The 18,019-nt window shown below is 47.0% G+C and overlaps 6 protein-coding genes across 6 annotated transcripts in view; 2 read left to right on the plus strand and 4 right to left on the minus strand.

Moving 5' to 3' along the window:
* BDW43DRAFT_308108 (violaceus kinesin) overlaps positions 1-1,162 on the plus strand; it is a gene marked incomplete at both ends in the record, with an annotated part of 3,973 nt that extends 2,811 nt beyond the window's left edge. The window contains 2 exons of the mRNA XM_032046409.1: positions 4-857; positions 913-1,162. Of these exons, the coding sequence (XP_031903264.1) occupies positions 4-857; positions 913-1,162 (1,104 nt within the window). The remainder of the gene's footprint in view (positions 1-3; positions 858-912) is intronic.
* A 1,779-nt stretch (positions 1,163-2,941) lies between these two features.
* On the minus strand, positions 2,942-3,931 carry BDW43DRAFT_323588 (uncharacterized protein; the record flags this gene model as incomplete). The annotated part of the gene is made up of 2 exons (XM_032049780.1): positions 2,942-3,219; positions 3,253-3,931. The coding sequence occupies 2 exons, from the start codon at positions 3,929-3,931 to the stop codon at positions 2,942-2,944; spliced, it is 957 nt and encodes a 318-aa protein (XP_031903265.1).
* Positions 3,932-5,607: 1,676 nt separating this feature from the next.
* Positions 5,608-7,265, minus strand: BDW43DRAFT_323589 (endo-1,4-beta-xylanase; the record flags this gene model as incomplete). Its single annotated transcript, XM_032049781.1, has 1 exon — positions 5,608-7,265. The coding sequence occupies one exon, from the start codon at positions 7,263-7,265 to the stop codon at positions 6,174-6,176; it is 1,092 nt and encodes a 363-aa protein (XP_031903266.1). The 3' UTR covers positions 5,608-6,173.
* A 3,285-nt stretch (positions 7,266-10,550) lies between these two features.
* On the plus strand, positions 10,551-13,438 carry BDW43DRAFT_298064 (uncharacterized protein; the record flags this gene model as incomplete). Its single annotated transcript, XM_032044503.1, has 6 exons — positions 10,551-10,662; positions 10,735-11,488; positions 11,543-11,700; positions 11,756-12,119; positions 12,171-12,521; positions 12,595-13,438. The coding sequence occupies 6 exons, from the start codon at positions 10,551-10,553 to the stop codon at positions 13,436-13,438; spliced, it is 2,583 nt and encodes an 860-aa protein (XP_031903267.1).
* A 1,299-nt stretch (positions 13,439-14,737) lies between these two features.
* On the minus strand, positions 14,738-15,161 carry BDW43DRAFT_266916 (uncharacterized protein). Its single transcript, XM_032040927.1, has one exon. It carries the CDS (start codon positions 15,141-15,143, stop codon positions 14,880-14,882), a length of 264 nt encoding a protein of 87 aa, XP_031903268.1. The 5' UTR covers positions 15,144-15,161; the 3' UTR covers positions 14,738-14,879.
* Positions 15,162-16,152: 991 nt separating this feature from the next.
* BDW43DRAFT_298065 (RTA1 domain-containing protein) lies at positions 16,153-17,124 on the minus strand (the record flags this gene model as incomplete). The annotated part of the gene is made up of 3 exons (XM_032044504.1): positions 16,153-16,547; positions 16,614-16,862; positions 16,926-17,124. The coding sequence occupies 3 exons, from the start codon at positions 17,122-17,124 to the stop codon at positions 16,153-16,155; spliced, it is 843 nt and encodes a 280-aa protein (XP_031903269.1).
* Between the last annotated feature and the right edge of the window lie 895 nt (positions 17,125-18,019).

The following is an 18,019-nucleotide window of genomic DNA, read 5'->3' on the forward strand; positions in this document are numbered from 1 at the left end:
CAGGGCAAGTATAAAGAGGCCGAAGCCATGCATCGACGAACACTAGAAGGCAGGGAGAAGGCTCTAGGGCTCGAGCATCCCGACACTCTCACCAGTGTCAGCAACCTTGGTTCAGTGCTTCAGAAGCAGGGCAAGTATAAAGAGGCCGAAGCCATGCATCAGCGAGCTTTGCAAGGCTATAAAAAGGTTCTAGGGCCCGAGCATCCCGACACTCTTACCAGTGTTAGCAACCTTGGTTCAGTGCTTAAACAACAGGGCAAGTATGAAGCGGCCGAAGCCATGCATCAGCGAGCTTTACAAGGCTATAAAAAGGTTCTAGGGCCCGAGCATCCCGACACTCTTGCCTGTATCAGCAACCTTGGTTCAGTGCTTCAGAAGCAGGGCAAGTATAAAGAGGCTGAAGCCATGCATCAACAAGATCTGAAGGGGTCAGAGAAGATACTAGGACCCGAGCATCCCGACACTCTTGCCTGTGTTAGCAACCTTGGTTCAGTGCTTAAACAACAGGGCAAGTATAATGAGGCCGAAGCCATGCATCAACGAGCACAAGAAGGCCACAAGAAAGCCCTAGGGCCAGAGCATCCCAACACTCTCACCAGTGTCAGCAACCTTGGTTCAGTACTTGAACGACAGGGCAGGTATGAAGAGGCCGAAGCCATGCATCAGCGAGCTTTGCAAGGCTACGAAAAGGTCTTAGGACCCGAGCATCCCTACACTCTGACTACCATGAACAATCTAGCTCACACCTGGATATTACAAGATAAGATGCAGGATGCTTTAGCTTTGATGGGAAAATGTGTAGAGCTCCGCAACAAAATATTGGGATTCGATCACCCAGATACCCAATCCTCATCACGGTCCCTTTATATATGGAAGAAAAACTATACTTCATTACCAACTAAGCAGCTTCAGGTCTTTATTCAGGCTGAACATGATCAAGTTCGAGAAATTGCCACAGAAAATTGCCACAGAATCACTGGAAGTTGTTGTCACCAAACTAACAGGCGATGAACATATTACTTTGAATCGAAGGCAAGAACAATTGACAACCCCTATCAAGGCAACCCCTGTCAAACAATTTATCGCAAATCATCCACTCCGAGCTATTATAGCTTCCAACTCATCTGCACGCCAGGGCCATGACATAACAGAAGTTGATTGAGGGGACAATGGGTGCTAAAACATAGTCAGGAGTTGCCCGCGAATATAAGATCCAATAGCGATAGCCTTGCCTTAGAATTCTATTGCACATATGCATAAACTAGATAATTCCTTCCATGATATAGAGTTCTACGCGTGTGATAGTCTTTACGGAGATGCTAGTGGTATGTGGAAGTGGCTGGCTTTTGATCTGCGCCTATTGTCGAGCTATTTAATCGGCCGTGGCTTCTGCCTTGGCTCCCTATTGGACAGGGTCAGCGTAGTCAGCCCTCGTTTCTAGTAACTAAATCGCAACAAATTCATCGTCCTATTCCTCTCCAATTATTTCAGGGCATCGGCGTGCGTTAGCGCGCGTCTTCCTGTTTAAGGAATACAGTTATTTGCGAACTCTTCCTATTATAGTTGAGTGTTTCTTAGCTAGTGTTTCTCAAACATTTAAAGAATATAAAGTTGGTGAAACCATATTTAGGAACAAGTGTCCTTTCAGACCACGTCTTTGATTTCCATTGTTGCATATTTCTACAGTCAGAACAACTGACAAGTTCCCGCCTATATATGGCAGGAAGATCTAATAGATAGAAATCAGACCTCTACTTTCATTAATTCGGGTCACCTGCTCATAGGCAAATCGACCGGTCAAACCGTGGTTCTGACCATTTGACAGCCATCTACATATATTTTGAGTGGCCGCTGCTATTAATATGAGTATGAATATCCATCTTGGCATACTCGAGTACCCGAGAAATAGTTGCATATATCCGACTCGAACTATTCTTCCCTAGCAAGAAAACAGAGCTATAAAGGCTAGTAGGGTAAGGCTAGCTATTATATAGGGTAAGTGCCCCAGAAAACGAACGGGGTGCAATGAGTGTAAACCTAGCATTCTTTGTTGTAGAATACCTTTCATTCATCTGTAAGTTTCTGGGCAATAATGTACTCAAGCTGATATTAACAAAAACAGGACTACGCAAGAAAACAACATGGCCCTATCCCCACCTCCTATTTTTCGTTGACTTTTTCTTTTTCCCTTTATTTTATTTTTCATTTTCATTTTATTTTATTTTTTTTTTGTATTTCCTTTCCCTCTCTTTAAGGAAAAGGTTTATATAAAGAATCAAGGCCATGGTGACTAAACGAGAGCACGCACTGAAACAAAACCATGATCAAATCAGTGAAAAAACCTCTTAGATCTTCAAACCCCACACTTAGTAACTTTAGTAGTATGTATTCGCATTGTAGTTCCAGCTACCATCGGTCCAGTAATTCCAGGGCTCTTGCGAATAAGCTTTCCTTCGACGCCTGCTTCGCCGGAGCGGTAGAATCGGGGGGTTGCTTGAAACTGTAGAGGCACGGTCATCGAACCAACCGTTGTACATATTGTTTGGTGAAGGGTAACTGTTCCAATTTGCAGGTTGGCTCTGGACCTGTTTAGGTTGTTGCTAGGCTGTTTCATGCTTAGTCGCTCAACCTGCTCCCTGCGAATTTCACGATCTCGATCGTCATCATAAATAACCGGCGCCCGCTCTTTCACACCACGCGAGGCTGCAGTAGATCCTAGGCTGCTCTTTTTCGAGGCCCTGGTAATCGCTGTGTATCCAGAGGACTCGCTAGCCTCATCGGCATCATCTTCAAATCTAACATTGCTCTTGCCAGATCGATGTGAGCAAGCAAAGCTAAAAACGCTGCGCGGGGGCGATTTTCCACGAAAGGGGGAGCTTTTTCTACACCCTCTCCTTCTATTATCTCCTCATCTTCCTCGTTACCTCCCAAGTCGGCAGCTCTATTGTCTTCTCTGTATGCCTCCTCCAGCTCCTTGGCCTTCTGGATAGATCGCACCAGCTTCTGGAACCTTAAGTTCCAGAGGGTCTATGCCGTTTTTGTCGTCATCGTCCTTGATTTTCCAGCCCACACCGAGTATGTTGAAGATGTCCCTTCGGCCATACTTCCAGGTCTTGCCTAGGATGCCGTCAATAACCTCCGGCTTTTTCGTATAGCCTCGGTTTCGACTGGATAAAACACATGTCACCCGCTTCTTGTCGTAGTATTCGTGGGATCCAGCTCTGATCTAGAAAATAGGTTTTGACTTGCTACTATATCTGATGAAGATTTGAGTTCCTGTCCCCTTCGACCACCAGAACAAGACCTTCGCACCAGTCAGAGAACGTTCCTCTTTCCGAGCCCTTGCCTCCAGCAGATCAATTGCTGAGGGCGTATAGTCGTCATCGCTTTGGTCTTCATCCTCGCTCCCAGTCTCTGAGCCTTCATCTCCACTACTCTCGAGATCCGAACTTTCTCCTTGAGGGATCGGAGTTACAGGAACTTCCAACGAAGGCCGTGGCCCGAAAACCTGCTCTGCAGCGGATGTGGATATATTCCACCTTAGCGGTAGATTATACTCCCGGTTGAAGTAGTCCAACGCTTGGTACTCTTTGTCGTATGCTCTCCATGCTTCGCTAGGGTTATTTTCAACCTCAGGTTTCGCAAGTTCCATTTTCCAGGATTGGTACATTGCCTCATATGTGTGTGCTAGAATCTCGCCGGCACGAACGTCTTCGGTTCCGTGAACCATATTGGCAGCACGGATATTGTCATTAACTTCACGAAAGAAATTATGGACGTCCTCAAAATTAGGTTCATCTGTCAAGAACAGCTTATCCATCACATCATTGCCTTTGTCTTTGGTAAACGTGCGAATGATATCTATTACCCAATCGCCTACTTCAGGTCTGTTCTCCGGTACTAGCGGTGGTGTTGGAGGTGAGTCATCCATGTCTTCGTCTGCCCCATTTTCCGAGTCGTTCCCATCGACTGACACACTAGGCGGTGGTCCGTCTTGTGCATCCGGTGTGTCGTTTCTCTTTTGTTGCCGAGCGGTGTTGCGGCGAGCTTTCTTTTTATTCTTTTTGTTTGGCACATCCGTGTATTATTCTGTGTTTGGGGGTTTAAGCAGAGAGTATTACTGAAAGGGAGGATAATAATCAAACTGGCCGGAAATAGGAATCATATATATAACCCGCTTGCAGCCCGAAAAGGTTCCGCGGGCCAACCAGCCCTTAATGAACACACGCGTGAAGTCGACCGTTTCCGAAACGATCCAAAGATGGCCTTAATTTCGAATGGTGGTCCTCTGGCACCTTTTGGGTCCGCAACACCGAATGGGGTCGCATAGCATAAGATGACATAATTTATTCAGAAGCTCACAGGATCAACTTAGTCAAGATATAGTACGATAGAACAGCTTCCAGCAACTTCACGCCTAGTCAAAGACCATGCAGAAAACCAAGCATTCTCTTACAATTGTATGCTTGTGCCTACTAGTATATGCTCGGTATGTTATAATAAATTATCCTTAACGCTGTAGCTGATTCTTTATCAGGAATGTCCAGTCTATAACAACTTGTCCATTATTTCCTTATCAAAAAACCACGAGCGAGACAGCGGGGCTCCCTTTCTGGCCTCACCGGTTAGGACTCGGTCAGCGAGAGAACTATTGCGAACCGACGCCTACCCCAACCACAGTGTTATCCAAAAAATAGCCGACTACGTCAATTGTCACGTATGTTGCTTCTTCCGGCCAGACAAGCCAGGTCTATGAGTTACCTCGCACAATGACACATACTTAGCCAACAATATTCACACCTACAACATTAGCGCAGAACTCTTCTGCTCCTCTTTCTTTCGAGCAAATGGCTAGGTCCCACTCAATGTTCTTTGCCTTCTTTACCAATCGCTCCTAAGATCTGATACTCCTTAGAATCATTGCGTTAAGCACAATTAAGCAAGGAGCTGCTGAGTGTGAATTATCCAATCCGAAGCGGATTCCTGACGCCAAAAATGAGGGACCGTCCAGAACAGTGAAGAAGGGGGAAGATATTACAAAAAAGAAAGAGGGACTGTAACTTCGGCCCATCCACTCTTTATCTTTGCTACCAATTTGCTCTTCCGCAGCATCGACGTGATTTTTCGTTTTGGACCCTATCCGTTCCTCACCATTAATGTGTGTTGTGATCTCAGGGCAAAGATGGGCAGAAAGATGCTGTATCAGCTACACGTACGTAGCCTACTGAGGACCGGATGCCATTCCGATAGATACTCAATTCTATGGACAACTGTATCAACTGTCAGAGCCTATGGGAGCCTAAGGCAGCAACCACGTGACCTGACGACAACACCAAGGAATCTCTGTAAAGTAGATTGAGACCTTAAGACAATCAATCCCATACACGTGAGCTACACCAGCTCCATCATCAACTATCTTGAGCGCTTCTTCTTCTACTAATGGGTGAAGCTTCAGGGGCTGAAGAGTTGGTGATCCGGTCAAGCCACTAGGCGATCACGTGCCTCGTATAGATTCATATCAATGTTGAATACGAAAACGTGCGGGTCCGAGTTTTGCAGATCCTTTAGACCCACTCACTCTACCCTTAGTTGGCTAGGCGAAACTAGCGCGGCCAGCTTTCTATCTTCTTTCCTTTTCTGCATAGAGAAAAGGGCCTTCACGTTACTGGCTCTGTCCGACAATTTCCAGGAAGCAGGGTTGTTTTCTTGAAGCACCATTGCGCAGAAGCCCGAAGAGTTTTTCGAACGACTTGCACTTCACAAGTGCGTGGGACCATGGTACTACCATAAGACTCTAGCAGGCGGAGGACACGCTCGAATTCTTGATAATTGACGTCTCGTGTAGAGTTCGAATGACTCTTACGTGTTTACCGGTTCCTTCGGTTGCGTATATATCTCCCGGACGGTAGATTTCGATCAATATACTTATATTTGAGTTACGTCTTACGGCTGTTAGGATGGGTTGGATACAGTATGAATTAGTTGGTATGCGCCTAACGATTGGATACTTTAAGACCGTATATTATTGATTGATATTGAATACTCTAGAATACAGAATGTTGGCGGGACCAAGGCTCCCAGAGGTTGTTCAAAGCCTTTGGGATATGGAAAATGTCGAGCATTCGGCAGTGTTGGATCTTCCGCAGACACCCTAATAAAGTCACTCTCGACATCTATTCCCCCTGCAGAGACCCAGCCAATCCTTTTGCACAATTTTGATTGCCAGGTGCCGATTGATCATTTTGGGTCCCATTGTCGAAGCTTGCCAGGGCAGTGTGGGTAGCGTAGAACGCACCCTTAGGGTTGTAGTACTCATCGAACATCAATGGCTTCGCACCCTTTATCCAGGTGTAGGCGTGCTTATCGGTAAATCCCCAGAAACTGATGTCAGTGATTCCTGCATCAAGAGCCTCAGAGACGATAGCGCTGTAGATATCGGTTTGGAGCGTGGTGTTGAGCGTGTGGACATCCATTTCAGCGATCGATACTTCCAATCTGAGGGCCTTGTAGGAGTCGACGATCTCCTTGATTACACCCGGTTGGACAGGTAGTCCTTCCGTGATGTGCATTTGCAGGGCAACTCCATCAATTGGGACGCCGTCCGCCACGAGCCTAGAAACCAGATTGTAGAGCTCCTGACGCTTGCCAGGGAATGACTCGACCGTAGCCTCGTTGATGAATAGCTTGGCATCCGGGGCTGCCGCACGGGCGATACGGAAGGCGTCATCAATGTAGCTAGGACCGAGAACCTTGTAGAAGTCGTTGATCTGCAGGCCGCCGCCCTGCGTCTTGAGGGCTTCGGTAACAACATCCCACCGATCTACCTTGCCGTGGTACCGCTGCATGACTGCCTTGAAATGCGCCGTCATTGCAGCACGAAGGGCCGTAGGGTCGGTGATATTGACTAGGTAGTTGGGGTTGCAGCAGCTCGAGATAAGCCCGTGGCCCTTTACCACCATATCGTGCGCTTCGGCGAAGTGGACCAGGCGGTCGATTGTCTCCCAGTTGTAGTGCCCTTTGGTCGGGTGGATGAACGACCACTTCATCTCGTTCTCGGGGGAGAGGCTCTCGAACTGCTCGGCAAGGACGGTCGCAAACTGAGGATCATCGAGATAGGTCGGATTAATAGCCCCGGACCCGATGAGAATACCCTTGGTCGCTGCTTTCTCTCTCAACGGGCTGGTCCTGGTGTCGGTGATGGCGTTTATTCCTTCGGTAGCGGCGAGGAACGCGGTGATGAGTGTTGCGGCACTGAAGGTCTTCATGGTTCTGCTTGGCGATATGTTCTCTGTTTCTCTGATACTTAGCAAGTGAGAGAGACATGCAAATGCAGTCTCATCGTCAAGGTATTTATAGGTTTTGGTGGGAGTACGCATGACGAGATATCCCAGCGCCGTGGATACATAGTGGGTCGATGATCCCTACAATGCTGTTGCAGCCTGTAGGGTACAAATACGACGCTGGGTATCAGTACGAAAACGAGTGGGGCTATCTGATCGGAAGGTCCACAAGTTTCTTTCATAGCCAAATAAGAGTTCATGGGTATTCGTACGCCTAACATTATGAATCAATCTATCGGATCCATGCACTGCTATTGTCCCCGTAAGGTTCAACTATGTTGGTGCTCCCTTTCTTCTATGCGTATGGATAGTTAACATGTATTAGTGGTGGGACCACCGCCTTTCGCCAGTTGGTGGTCGGCAGCGTAAAGGCATTTTCACTGTATAAGGCAGATTTTGAAGCAATTCGTATTTCAAGGCCTAGAACCCATAGAATCTATAAAACAAAGCTGATTACTCGATTCCTCTGCCTTTTCACTATACGAAGCAGGATTTTGACCTTCTACAGGAGGTACGGGGGGAGGTAGCTGTACACCTCTTTGTATGCCTTATCCACCTTCTTCAGCTCATCTTTTGCCCTCCTCTCTGCGATAGATCGATTTATATCCTGTACAGTCAGTATGCCACTATTTTAAAGGCCCTGAATTACTTGCTTGGTGATTTTATACTTCTGAGATTCCTGGATCGCTTTAATTCACTCTAAAGTAGAGTATATAGCTGCGAGCTGCTTAGATTAAACTTTCTGCTAATAAAAAAGGTACTCTAGGCAGCGCTTCACTTACAGAGAGATCTCTACAGATTCTAGTAGGTAAAATAGCTTCTTTCAATTTTTTAAACCTGCTCAGGGATCTTAGGAGGCGTATTCTTAACACTTGAAGAGAGAGGATTTGGAGGCGGTGTAGTCTCTCTATACACGTGTAGATAAGGTGCGGAGATCTCTGGTAGAGATAGTAAAGTATTCTGAATAGCTTCAATAATAAAAGACCTATCTGGGGGGTAGATACCGCGTTCCCTAAAGGAGTCGTGAATAATTCATACATTGAAGGACTCCTTGTGTACAGCCATAATATCACTTAAAATATTGTCTTTATCTCCCAGGACCCCACACCACTGTGTAATAAGATTATTCGCACTGTGGAAATGCGTTTTATACATAAGAAATAACTTTCTATCAAGCGGTTGGCAGAGGTGGGTTGTATAAGGTCTAAAGCAAAAGAGACGAATCTTATAGGTCTTGTAGAGTTATAGAAATTTAACTGTTTTATGGGAAGTATAACTGTTAAAGATAAGCACATGTTTTTCTCTATTTATATAATGCTTGGTTTCCTTATAAAACTAATGAAGCCATTTAATCAAAAGTTTGTTATTTATATAGCCTTTTTCAGAGACTGCAGTATAGGCATCCGGTAAATTTATATTATACCAGGCCTCTATAAATCGCTTGCCTTTAAAGATAAAAAGTGGCTTTATAATCCAACTATCAGCAGTAATATATTCAACTGTAGTTATATTCTCTGAATGCTCTGGTTCTGCAACATCAGGAAATCTTCCCCTTGTACTAAGCATATTTTGTCTCTTTCCTTTGCCTGGTTGGAACCCGCATTCGCCAAAATTATACACAAGGCAAGGATAGATCCCGTTAAGTTTGTAAGCTGACTATACCAGAATTGAAGCTGTCCAACATCCTCTGTATCTAGTCGCTTTTTCTCCTTCGTTTTCTGCTTCATTAAACTAATTTTTAGGTGTGGAGAAAGACTTTTAGCAAAACGATATACCTATAATTAATTAATATATTGTTTATGATATGAATCTATACGAGACACATGATCGCCTAGCGGCTTGGCCGGATCACCAACCCTTCTGCCCCTGAAGGCTGCCCAAACTGGGCCCGCTCAAGCACTAGTTAGTGCAACAGTCTATACTTCTACCTGGATAGAGGCGGACAGCATCCCCTTCTATCTATAGGTAGCCGAAGCAGGTTCCCACCTCCAGAAGACCAGGCCAGGGTAGTGCCAGGCGCTTCTTCCACCCTTCTCCAACATATATTGTTCAGATTTGTTGCTTCAAACATGTATTTAGCTAGTTCCTAGTGAGATTTCTGTTTAGGTAGCACGTCCAGTTGCCCCTAGGGAGGCCGCGGATCACGTTGCCGCATGATCCGCCGAGTGACGTTAAATAGTAGCCAAGCCAAGCCAAGCCTCTGAAGGCTTTACCTATTAGTAGTGGATGGAGAGAAGAAGAAGCGCTTAAGATAGTTGATATAGTCGTCCATAGAATTGAGTATCTATCGGAATGGCATCCGGTCCTCAGCAGGCTACGTACGTGTAGCTGATACAGCCTCATCCTGCCCATCTTTCCCCTGAGATCACAACAGTTTAGGATCAACATGTTGTACAGTGAGGTTTGTCTATTTAAGAAGAAGTGAATCGTAACCGGAAGATGTAAATCATGCATTTTAGTAATCCACTGGACTAAAGCAGTCTCTTGATACTGATTTAGCGCTTTATTTATAGGGGATTTAGCTGTACGAGGCTTTCTTTAATCATGGACGGGACTGTAGAGCGTGCGGTAAGGAACCCCGAATTCTCGCGCAATCTTTGTAATATTAGGTCTTTTTTTTACTGAACTGCTTGAACAGCCTCATCTACACGCCCATCGTGAATTTCAGATGATTTAGTCATAGTACGCTTTCGGCGTGGGCTTGGGCGGTGATTGCCAGAGTGGGGAGTAACATCATTAGCTTGAATTATAGGAATCATACCAAGCCGCCTTAATTTCTTGGACTCTTGAAATCTGAGGCGTAGGTGCTCGTTTTCGTATAGAAGCCAGAGCTGTCGAGTTCGTACAACCGAGCAAGACCACTGCCGGGTCCAGATTTACAAGCTTTTTTTCCCCACCGCGCCCCACCAAAAAAATGCAGAAAACGAAAAGAAAAACCGAAATTTCAGCGTGGTGCTATTGGCTTGGCAGATAATGTTTAGATTTAGGGGTTGTTGGAGAATCTGCCCATAATCCTTTAACTTCGGCACTAAGCGTGACGTCGCCACTAGAAATACCGAAGCATTCATTGCCTAGACGTAGAAATTCTAATAGAGCCTCTAGCCCGACCTTACCTTACTAAGGACTGGATTACAGCCCTACATTCCAAACACCCTCTGTTTAATCTTCTCTATTAACTCTCGACGCTTTACTCCGTTGAGCCTGGCTACCATGTCCAGCAACGGCCATATGGAAGAAGTATTTGAGCTACCGGGAGAACCTGTGGCGATGCCTCCCTCGATCCCATCCTCCGCCATGGGCAAAACTGGCATTAACCTGAAAGGTACGACGCATCAGAAGCCCTCTCCGAGGCCCCTAACGACCGAATTTGATGTGAAGCGGCTAATAACTGTAGATGATGGCCGCGTGGATATCGACTGGGACTCAAAATTTATGCGAGGCTTTTCTATGTTGTACACTGGTCCACTTCGAAGACGACCTGCGACACCACCGCCCGAATACACAGAGCTGCCCACACAAGTCATCGACGCTACAAGTAACCGTGGACAACCGCCCAGATATCCAGAGCCCGTCACAGATAATGAAAAAGTTTGGAACGTCAAACTGAACATTGTCATTCAAGTGGTGGGAAGCCGAGGCGATGTTCAACCATTCATTGCCCTCGGAAACGAACTGGTACGGTACGGACACCGTGTGCGACTGGCTACTCATGATGTATTTGAAGGTTTTGTCAGGGACTCCGGGTTGGAGTTTTACCCGATTGGTGGCGATCCAGCAGAGTTGATGGCTTACATGGTCAAGAACCCCGGCCTCATCCCCAGTATGGAGAGCTTGCGAGCAGGTGAAATCCGCCACAAACGTCTCATGATCCGGGAGATGTTGGAGGGGTGCTGGCGATCATGTATCGAGCCGGACCTGACCACACACGAGCCTTTTGTCGCCGATGCGATCATCGCCAACCCACCCAGCTTTGCACATGTCCACTGCGCCCAGGCGTTAAGCATCCCAGTACATCTGATGTTCACTATGCCCTGGAGTGGTACCGAAGCTTTTCCACACCCGCTGGCGAACCTGAACTCTGACGATACAAACCGAAGCTTCAAGAATTATGTCTCCTATGAAGTGGTCAACTGGCTTACGTGGCAAGGGTAAGATTGTTATGCGCTCAGTGAGGAAAAGCTAAATCTAAAGAGCGCTTGCAGAGTAGGCGACGTGATAAACCAATGGCGGAAAGAACTTGACTTAGATGAAGTGGCTATGTTCGAAGGCCCCCATCTTGCAGAGATGTTGAAGGTCCCATTTACATATTGCTGGTCCCCGGCTCTCGTTCCCAAGCCGTCAGATTGGCCGTCTTATATTGGTCAGTGTCGTTCAATGAATCTTGTTAAATGATGGCAATATTAACAGGCCCTTAGATGTCTGTGGTTTCTTCTTCCGTGACTCCCCACAATACGACCCCCCAGCTGATCTGCAGGCCTTCCTCGCATCCGGTCAGCCACCCATTTATATTGGCTTCGGCAGTATCGTACTGGAAGATCCAGAAAGGATCACCGCCACAGTTATCGACGCAGTAACTGCAGCTGGCGTGCGGGCGATTGTTTCCAAAGGCTGGTCCAACTTGGGCGGGACACACAACGAGAATATTTATTTCATCGGGGATTGTCCTCATGAATGGCTATTCCAACATGTGGCGGCTGTCGTGCATCACGGGGGCGCGGGTACGACAGCTTGTGGTTTGCGAAATGCCAGGCCAACAATTGTTGTTCCCTTTTTCGGAGAGTGAGTGCTGGGACGAACTATTCTATCTTCGGTAACTGATTGTTTTAATAGTCAGCCGTTCTGGGGTGCTATGGTCGCTGCAGCCGGTGCTGGTCCTGCTCCTATTCCACATCGAGAGCTTACTGTTGATGCGCTGACCGAAGGCATACGGTATTGCCTTACAGAACGAGCCGCGACAGCAGCCTCAGCCATTGCAGCTAAGATGGATTCGGAAGCCGGGGTCCACGCCGCAGTTGTTTCGTTTCATCGGAACTTGCCTCTCAAGCGACTACAGTGCGATCTATATCCAGGGCAGCCCGCAGTGTGGTCTGTATCCAAGGGCCACAGAAAATTCAAGGTTTCAAAAATCGCAGCGGAGATATTAGTCGCCGAGGGGTTGATTGACAGAAAAAACCTGGTTATGTACGTTGGAGTGCTCGGAACCCGTGAACCTATTTTGCTGCTCTCCCCCCCTAACAACTGCTATATCTTCCAGGCATGCAATCAAACCAATCATGATCGAAAATCGTCGGTGGGATCCTATCTCGGGCGGGGCTTCCGCCGTGATGGGCACCACAACCGACCTCACTGCGTCCATTTTAGGGACATTTTACAAACCTTTTGAGGAGTATCAAGCCTATCACGACACGCGCAGAGACCGTCCCTCGAATAGCAGGTCTAATCAGGCCGCAAAAGGACCTGCAAGTAGCTCATCTACCGGGAGCGTACCCTTGCGGACGACAAATTGCGGAGAGTGGCAGGAGACACCATCCGGTCCGGGGGAAACATCGGATCATCATAAAACTAGGCTTGCCGGTAGGATGGCAGGAGCATCTATTAAGAGCTTGGGCAGCTTTGTCCCAACGGCCCTTAAGGGCATGACTGTTGATATCCCTCTTGCTATGACTGAAGGAATGCGCAATCTACCCCGATACTACGGTGAAGAGCCCCGAGGTCACGGCTCTGTTACCGACATCAAAAGCGGCTTTACCGTTGCTGGCAAAAGTTTCGCGTGGGGGATGGCGGAGGCGGTCAGCGACATTGTCGTCAAGCCATACCAAGGCATGCAAGAGGATGGTGCGAAGGGCGCTGTGAAAGGCATCGGCAAGGGCATGGCAAATATGGCTTCTAAAGCTGGTTGTGCTATGTTTGGAGTCCTAGCCTATCCGAGTGCTGGTATTGCGAAGAGTCTGAAATCGTCGATATACTGTAAGACGAAGAAGGAAATTGCCAAAGCGCGCCATAACGAGGGGGTATGGTTGTTGGCGAACGGCCAGTGCACACAACCGAATAATGTTGTTACCACGTTCCAAGGACAGCTCAAGGGTAACAAAGGCTGAACGATTCGTGTTCGGAAGAACGGAGGAACTCTGAATCAGCTACATACCTGAAAATCCTGTAATGACGAAGTTAAGAAATCCATGTGGTACGACAATCGGTTTGGAGAAACGATGCTCTTGATAGTTCCAGTATCACATTACTATTATCGTCGCTGGTGGCAAGAAATCCAAATGGGCCACGCCCATTTTAAAGTGCTCTTTGAAACCGACCTAGCAAGATACCTCATATGGTATGCATGGTAGACCCCTACGGTTCGAAAAGCTATGTTAAGTCCTGTTTCTGGTTCTCTGTTTGCGCGCCCCGCAATAGCCGTTAATTAGATATACTACTTCATGTATGACCTCTCAACGGCCCGCTTCCAACATCGCTATCCACGGTTGAGCCTTGATGTTCTGCAACAAGCCGTGGGCTTCGAGCAGCAGAAACGAGCCGGTCTCTTCCATCAAAATGAATGCTATTCTCACACGCTGGCACGATAAGATACCTGGTTGGACTCCACGCGTACAGCCTGAAGCATTGATGGCCAATGTACCTGCTCTGCGGGCCGAGGGAGGTCCTATTCAAGTCCTATGCGTCGTTGAGGACAGTGCAACGTTTTCGTCCTCCATAGACTGAGCCAGATTTTAACATATGGAGGCGAGGCATCACTAGTGCCTGAGAAAATAGGGCTAACCATGCTATGAGAAGATTTAAACCTCACCAGCAACGATTTCTTGTTTCAACCATGACTGTTGATGTGCTCACACGCCTACATAGCTGTTCTGAGTTGTTTTGAATAGATTTTAAGCTCCCATAACTGCAGAAAGAGGACGGCATCTCCAATACATACTGCCTGTAAGGTGTTGCTAGCTAAAACGAAGGAAGGCCTGTGAAGATGCTTGGACTATCTAGAGCCATAATCAATCAGACTGGACGAGCATCTCCGCATCTCTGCCGGCCAGGTTTGCCAACACGGTGAACTCGATATGTAACAGTCGGTGTTGTATGCCGACGAACACTGGTCATCCCCCCCCAGGAGACAGCGCTACTTCAGTTACGAAACCATTCGTCGATCTAGAAGGCAAGGTGCACTTTCAGGACACATTCATCAGTTACTCAAATCAGAAAATAAAGCTTGTTTTATCTTGATTTTATTATATATAGATACTTAACTACAGATCTGTAGTGTAAACTAAATATATAAAAATATGGCTTATTGCCATAGTGACACTATAACAATTTTAAAACTAGTACATACGACCACAGGGCGTAGAGGACAGGGCTTCCCGTCCGCTCAGCCGTGCTTAAGCCACACGCCGGCGATTTCTGTTTAGCCAAATTGGTAGATTATGGGACAACTAGTATGTTTTGAGGTTCATTTTGAGTGTGCAACAGGGGGCAGACTCATGATGCAGAAAAAATTACGATAATTATATATAGAACTCAGTGTAAGCTAGAGATTTAAAAAGGGTTTTCTGTTTCGGGTGCAAACCCACTGGACCCTGTTTCCCTCTCTTGAGGCACTACTTTACGCTCATATTTCGCAATCTTTCTCTTCTCGCAGAATATCATACACTCTGCCATACCAGCCACAACACATGCGAGGGCAACGAATAGCCCAGTGGTCGAACTGGGCCGGTTGAATCTGTTCATTCTCCACATCCAACCTGCCAAACATCCCTGGAATGTTGTATTCCACATGTTACACCATATGACAGAATCCATTTTCCATGGCGACGTCGCCGGTGCCGCCCATACTCGCGTATCAGTCTGTGAGAGGTTGACCGTCTTTATCGAAGCAGACTCAGTTGTTTCGCAATCACAAGTCTCGACACGGCAGATGCAAAGTGCATTTATGGGTAAGCGGTACCACGCTTGATGAAGACTAGCCAAGCGCGCGATGCTCAAGAGACTCTTCTGATAGCTCCCCAGCCGCCAGCAGAACCACCTAATGCTAATCAATCGTTTCTCTAAGGGCGGTATGATTGGGTTAATTCTCTCCGTGCGATGACGGAGTACCCGGTAGTGTCCTTATAGAATGCTCAGCAAACCAAAACCAGTACACTGGTGGGGACTGCCTGAATAGCTAGACTATACTTCCCACTTGTTGTGTATCAAAATAGATGACAACGTGGCTGGCATGGGTGGCGAACTGCCAAACACAAAACAATCAGGTCATAAAGGGAGCCCTGCCAGCACTATCTTTGATACCAAACCCTCACTTCCTCTAGCAACCACGGGCCGAGTGGCGGCGGTACCGGCTTTGCCGGCAGTTGAGCAGCTGGGAGTCATTATTTGCGCCGATGGGCACCGTGTAAGGCAGTAAGAACCTCCAGCAAGGCGGTCGACACCTTGGGCTTGCGCTGCTAAGAAAGTCAAGTTAATGAAGGATAACACGGAGCTTGTCTTCCTTGGTTGGTATTAACCGCCTATCGCTAGGCTTCGAGTGACAAATATATAGATCGACGGCGAGCGATGGAAAGGGAAAGGGTAAAGCGTAAATGGAGACCCGACGGACCCTCAGGCTTTTTGGATATTACGTGAATGCAACAAACGCGAACATTTGTAAGTCTAGTCTAGATCATCATCATACATATCAAAACATTGGAGACAACACAATCCTAACATATTTAAATCCTGGCAGACAGCAAGACCCCCAGGGGAACAGAGGATAAAAGAGAAAGAAAGAAGGAAAGAATCAGAATAGGATATCTCGGGCGTTCCAAGAAGCAAATCAAGATTTCTCCCCCCTCACGCTGAGGAGATCGCTGGGATGCACTAGATTGAACAGGGCCATCACCACCAACATGAGGAGTGCATCAAACACATAGAGAAATGCTTCGTGACGCAGGAGGTATCCATTATTACCCATGGCATACTCAATCAATCGAAATACCGACCGAATCATGATGAGGATATTTGCAGCGTAAAGGACGTGAATATGTTTGCGCCAGGACGTGGCCAGCTCTAATGACCGTTCAGTTGGCAGTTTGCGCACACGACGGTGGAAGGTTGCGCTGGTGAAGATGAAGAAGCCGAAGAAAGCAATCTGAATAGCGAGACCTGCAATTACTATCTTCTCCCCATTATGCACTGCATCAAGAGAGCCACTGGCCATGACACCGCCACCTATCACCAGAAATATTAGCCACTCTTTCTCTCTAGTATGACTAGGGGGCAAGGGTAGGAGCTCACCAGCGGCTTGAACTGTAAAGGATATGATATCACCCGCAACGAAGAATTTTGTGAGCCACTTTTTCTTAAATATGCAGAGCCGCTCTGCGTCCAGCAACATCACGATGCGCCCGAGCATCATGTATATGGAGGCTGCAAACAGGGCCGGTGCCAGTAATAGCAGAAGGGTCTGTTGGATATACGGTCCCATCGCCCAGTTAGGACTTTCGCGACTTGACAGGATACGGCCGATGTATCCGACCCATTCAACTATTGACCTCTTGTCAGTCACCATGTTAAGAGTCTAGCGGCATAGGGTGTGTTGGCACTGACAGAAGCCTCCGATAACAAAGGGAATGAAGAACCATGTGCGACGTCGGATCAGTTGATACAAATGGAAGAAGGTGGTTGCAGCAAACAAGATGGTAAAAATGGCGGCTGCTGCCAACGATGGGTAGTATCGATAATATGCCCAGATGGCTGTTTGATAGTTGATCTTGGCGTCGACCGTTTGTCGAGCCCACAGAGACATTGTAGTTGTTGATAAGGACATTAGGGGGGGATCTTAAATTGAAGATGAAGAGTTGGGATCAACAACAACATAACATTATAGATCTAGTCGTCTGTATCAGGCAAAGGAAATTCTATTTAATGCGTTGAATCCATTTCTAGGGCAGCGGAGGACCCGCTCGTATACGTATTTGCAATTTTAACTTTTCTCTCGGCCTCTCGTATTCGCAGAAAAAAAAGCCTAGAAACACCCACGGATGCGCCGATCATGGAAGCCCCTCAGTATTCCGTGGCTCAGCCACTGGAGGGAAAATCATCAGTACACTATTATCTACCCAATAGGTGGTCAGAATCGTATGCATTGTATTCCCGGATATTCAGCACAGAGACTAGTTCAATTGGACCAGTGTCGCCTGAGCTCCAGGCAGAAGGATAAGAAATAACTGTTTCCCGTGATAATGAGCCTTATGACTGGACGTGGAGCTCGCCATGACTACCTCTGGGTCTGGGGTACGCAGAGTTATTCCGCCATACACTATAGCCTATATTAAGCGTCAGTTATTGATTTTCTCCAGCACCACCAAGTCGGAGTCATGCGTAGATGTTTCCCTCCGGGGTTCTTCATGGCACTACAAGTATCTATGCCCACCAATTCCTGACAGTGTTGATTCTTGCCACCTTACCAACTCCCAAACTCTCTTTAGTTCCTAATAAAATGGATTCAGTTTGAGAATACAGTGAAGCTTTCCTTATCATTCTTGCTCCTGTTACGTAGGTGAAACATTGGGCCTATTCACCGGGCTCATCACTGCACCTCCAGATTGTCTATCAAGTAAGTCGCAGTTGCACCAGTTTCTCTTTCCACAACCCTCCCCCAAACCAAGAGCCTCAGACATACTAACAGTGATTTAGGAAAT

The sequence above is a fragment of the Aspergillus alliaceus genome, assembly GCF_009176365.1.
Source record: "Aspergillus alliaceus strain CBS 536.65 unplaced genomic scaffold BDW43scaffold_8, whole genome shotgun sequence".
Taxonomy (NCBI): domain Eukaryota; kingdom Fungi; phylum Ascomycota; class Eurotiomycetes; order Eurotiales; family Aspergillaceae; genus Aspergillus; species Aspergillus alliaceus.

Coding starts and splice junctions, on each gene's coding strand:
- BDW43DRAFT_266916 (XM_032040927.1), bottom strand. CDS start 15,143: ATGGATTCTGTCATATGGTGTAACATGTGGAATACAACATTCCAGGGA.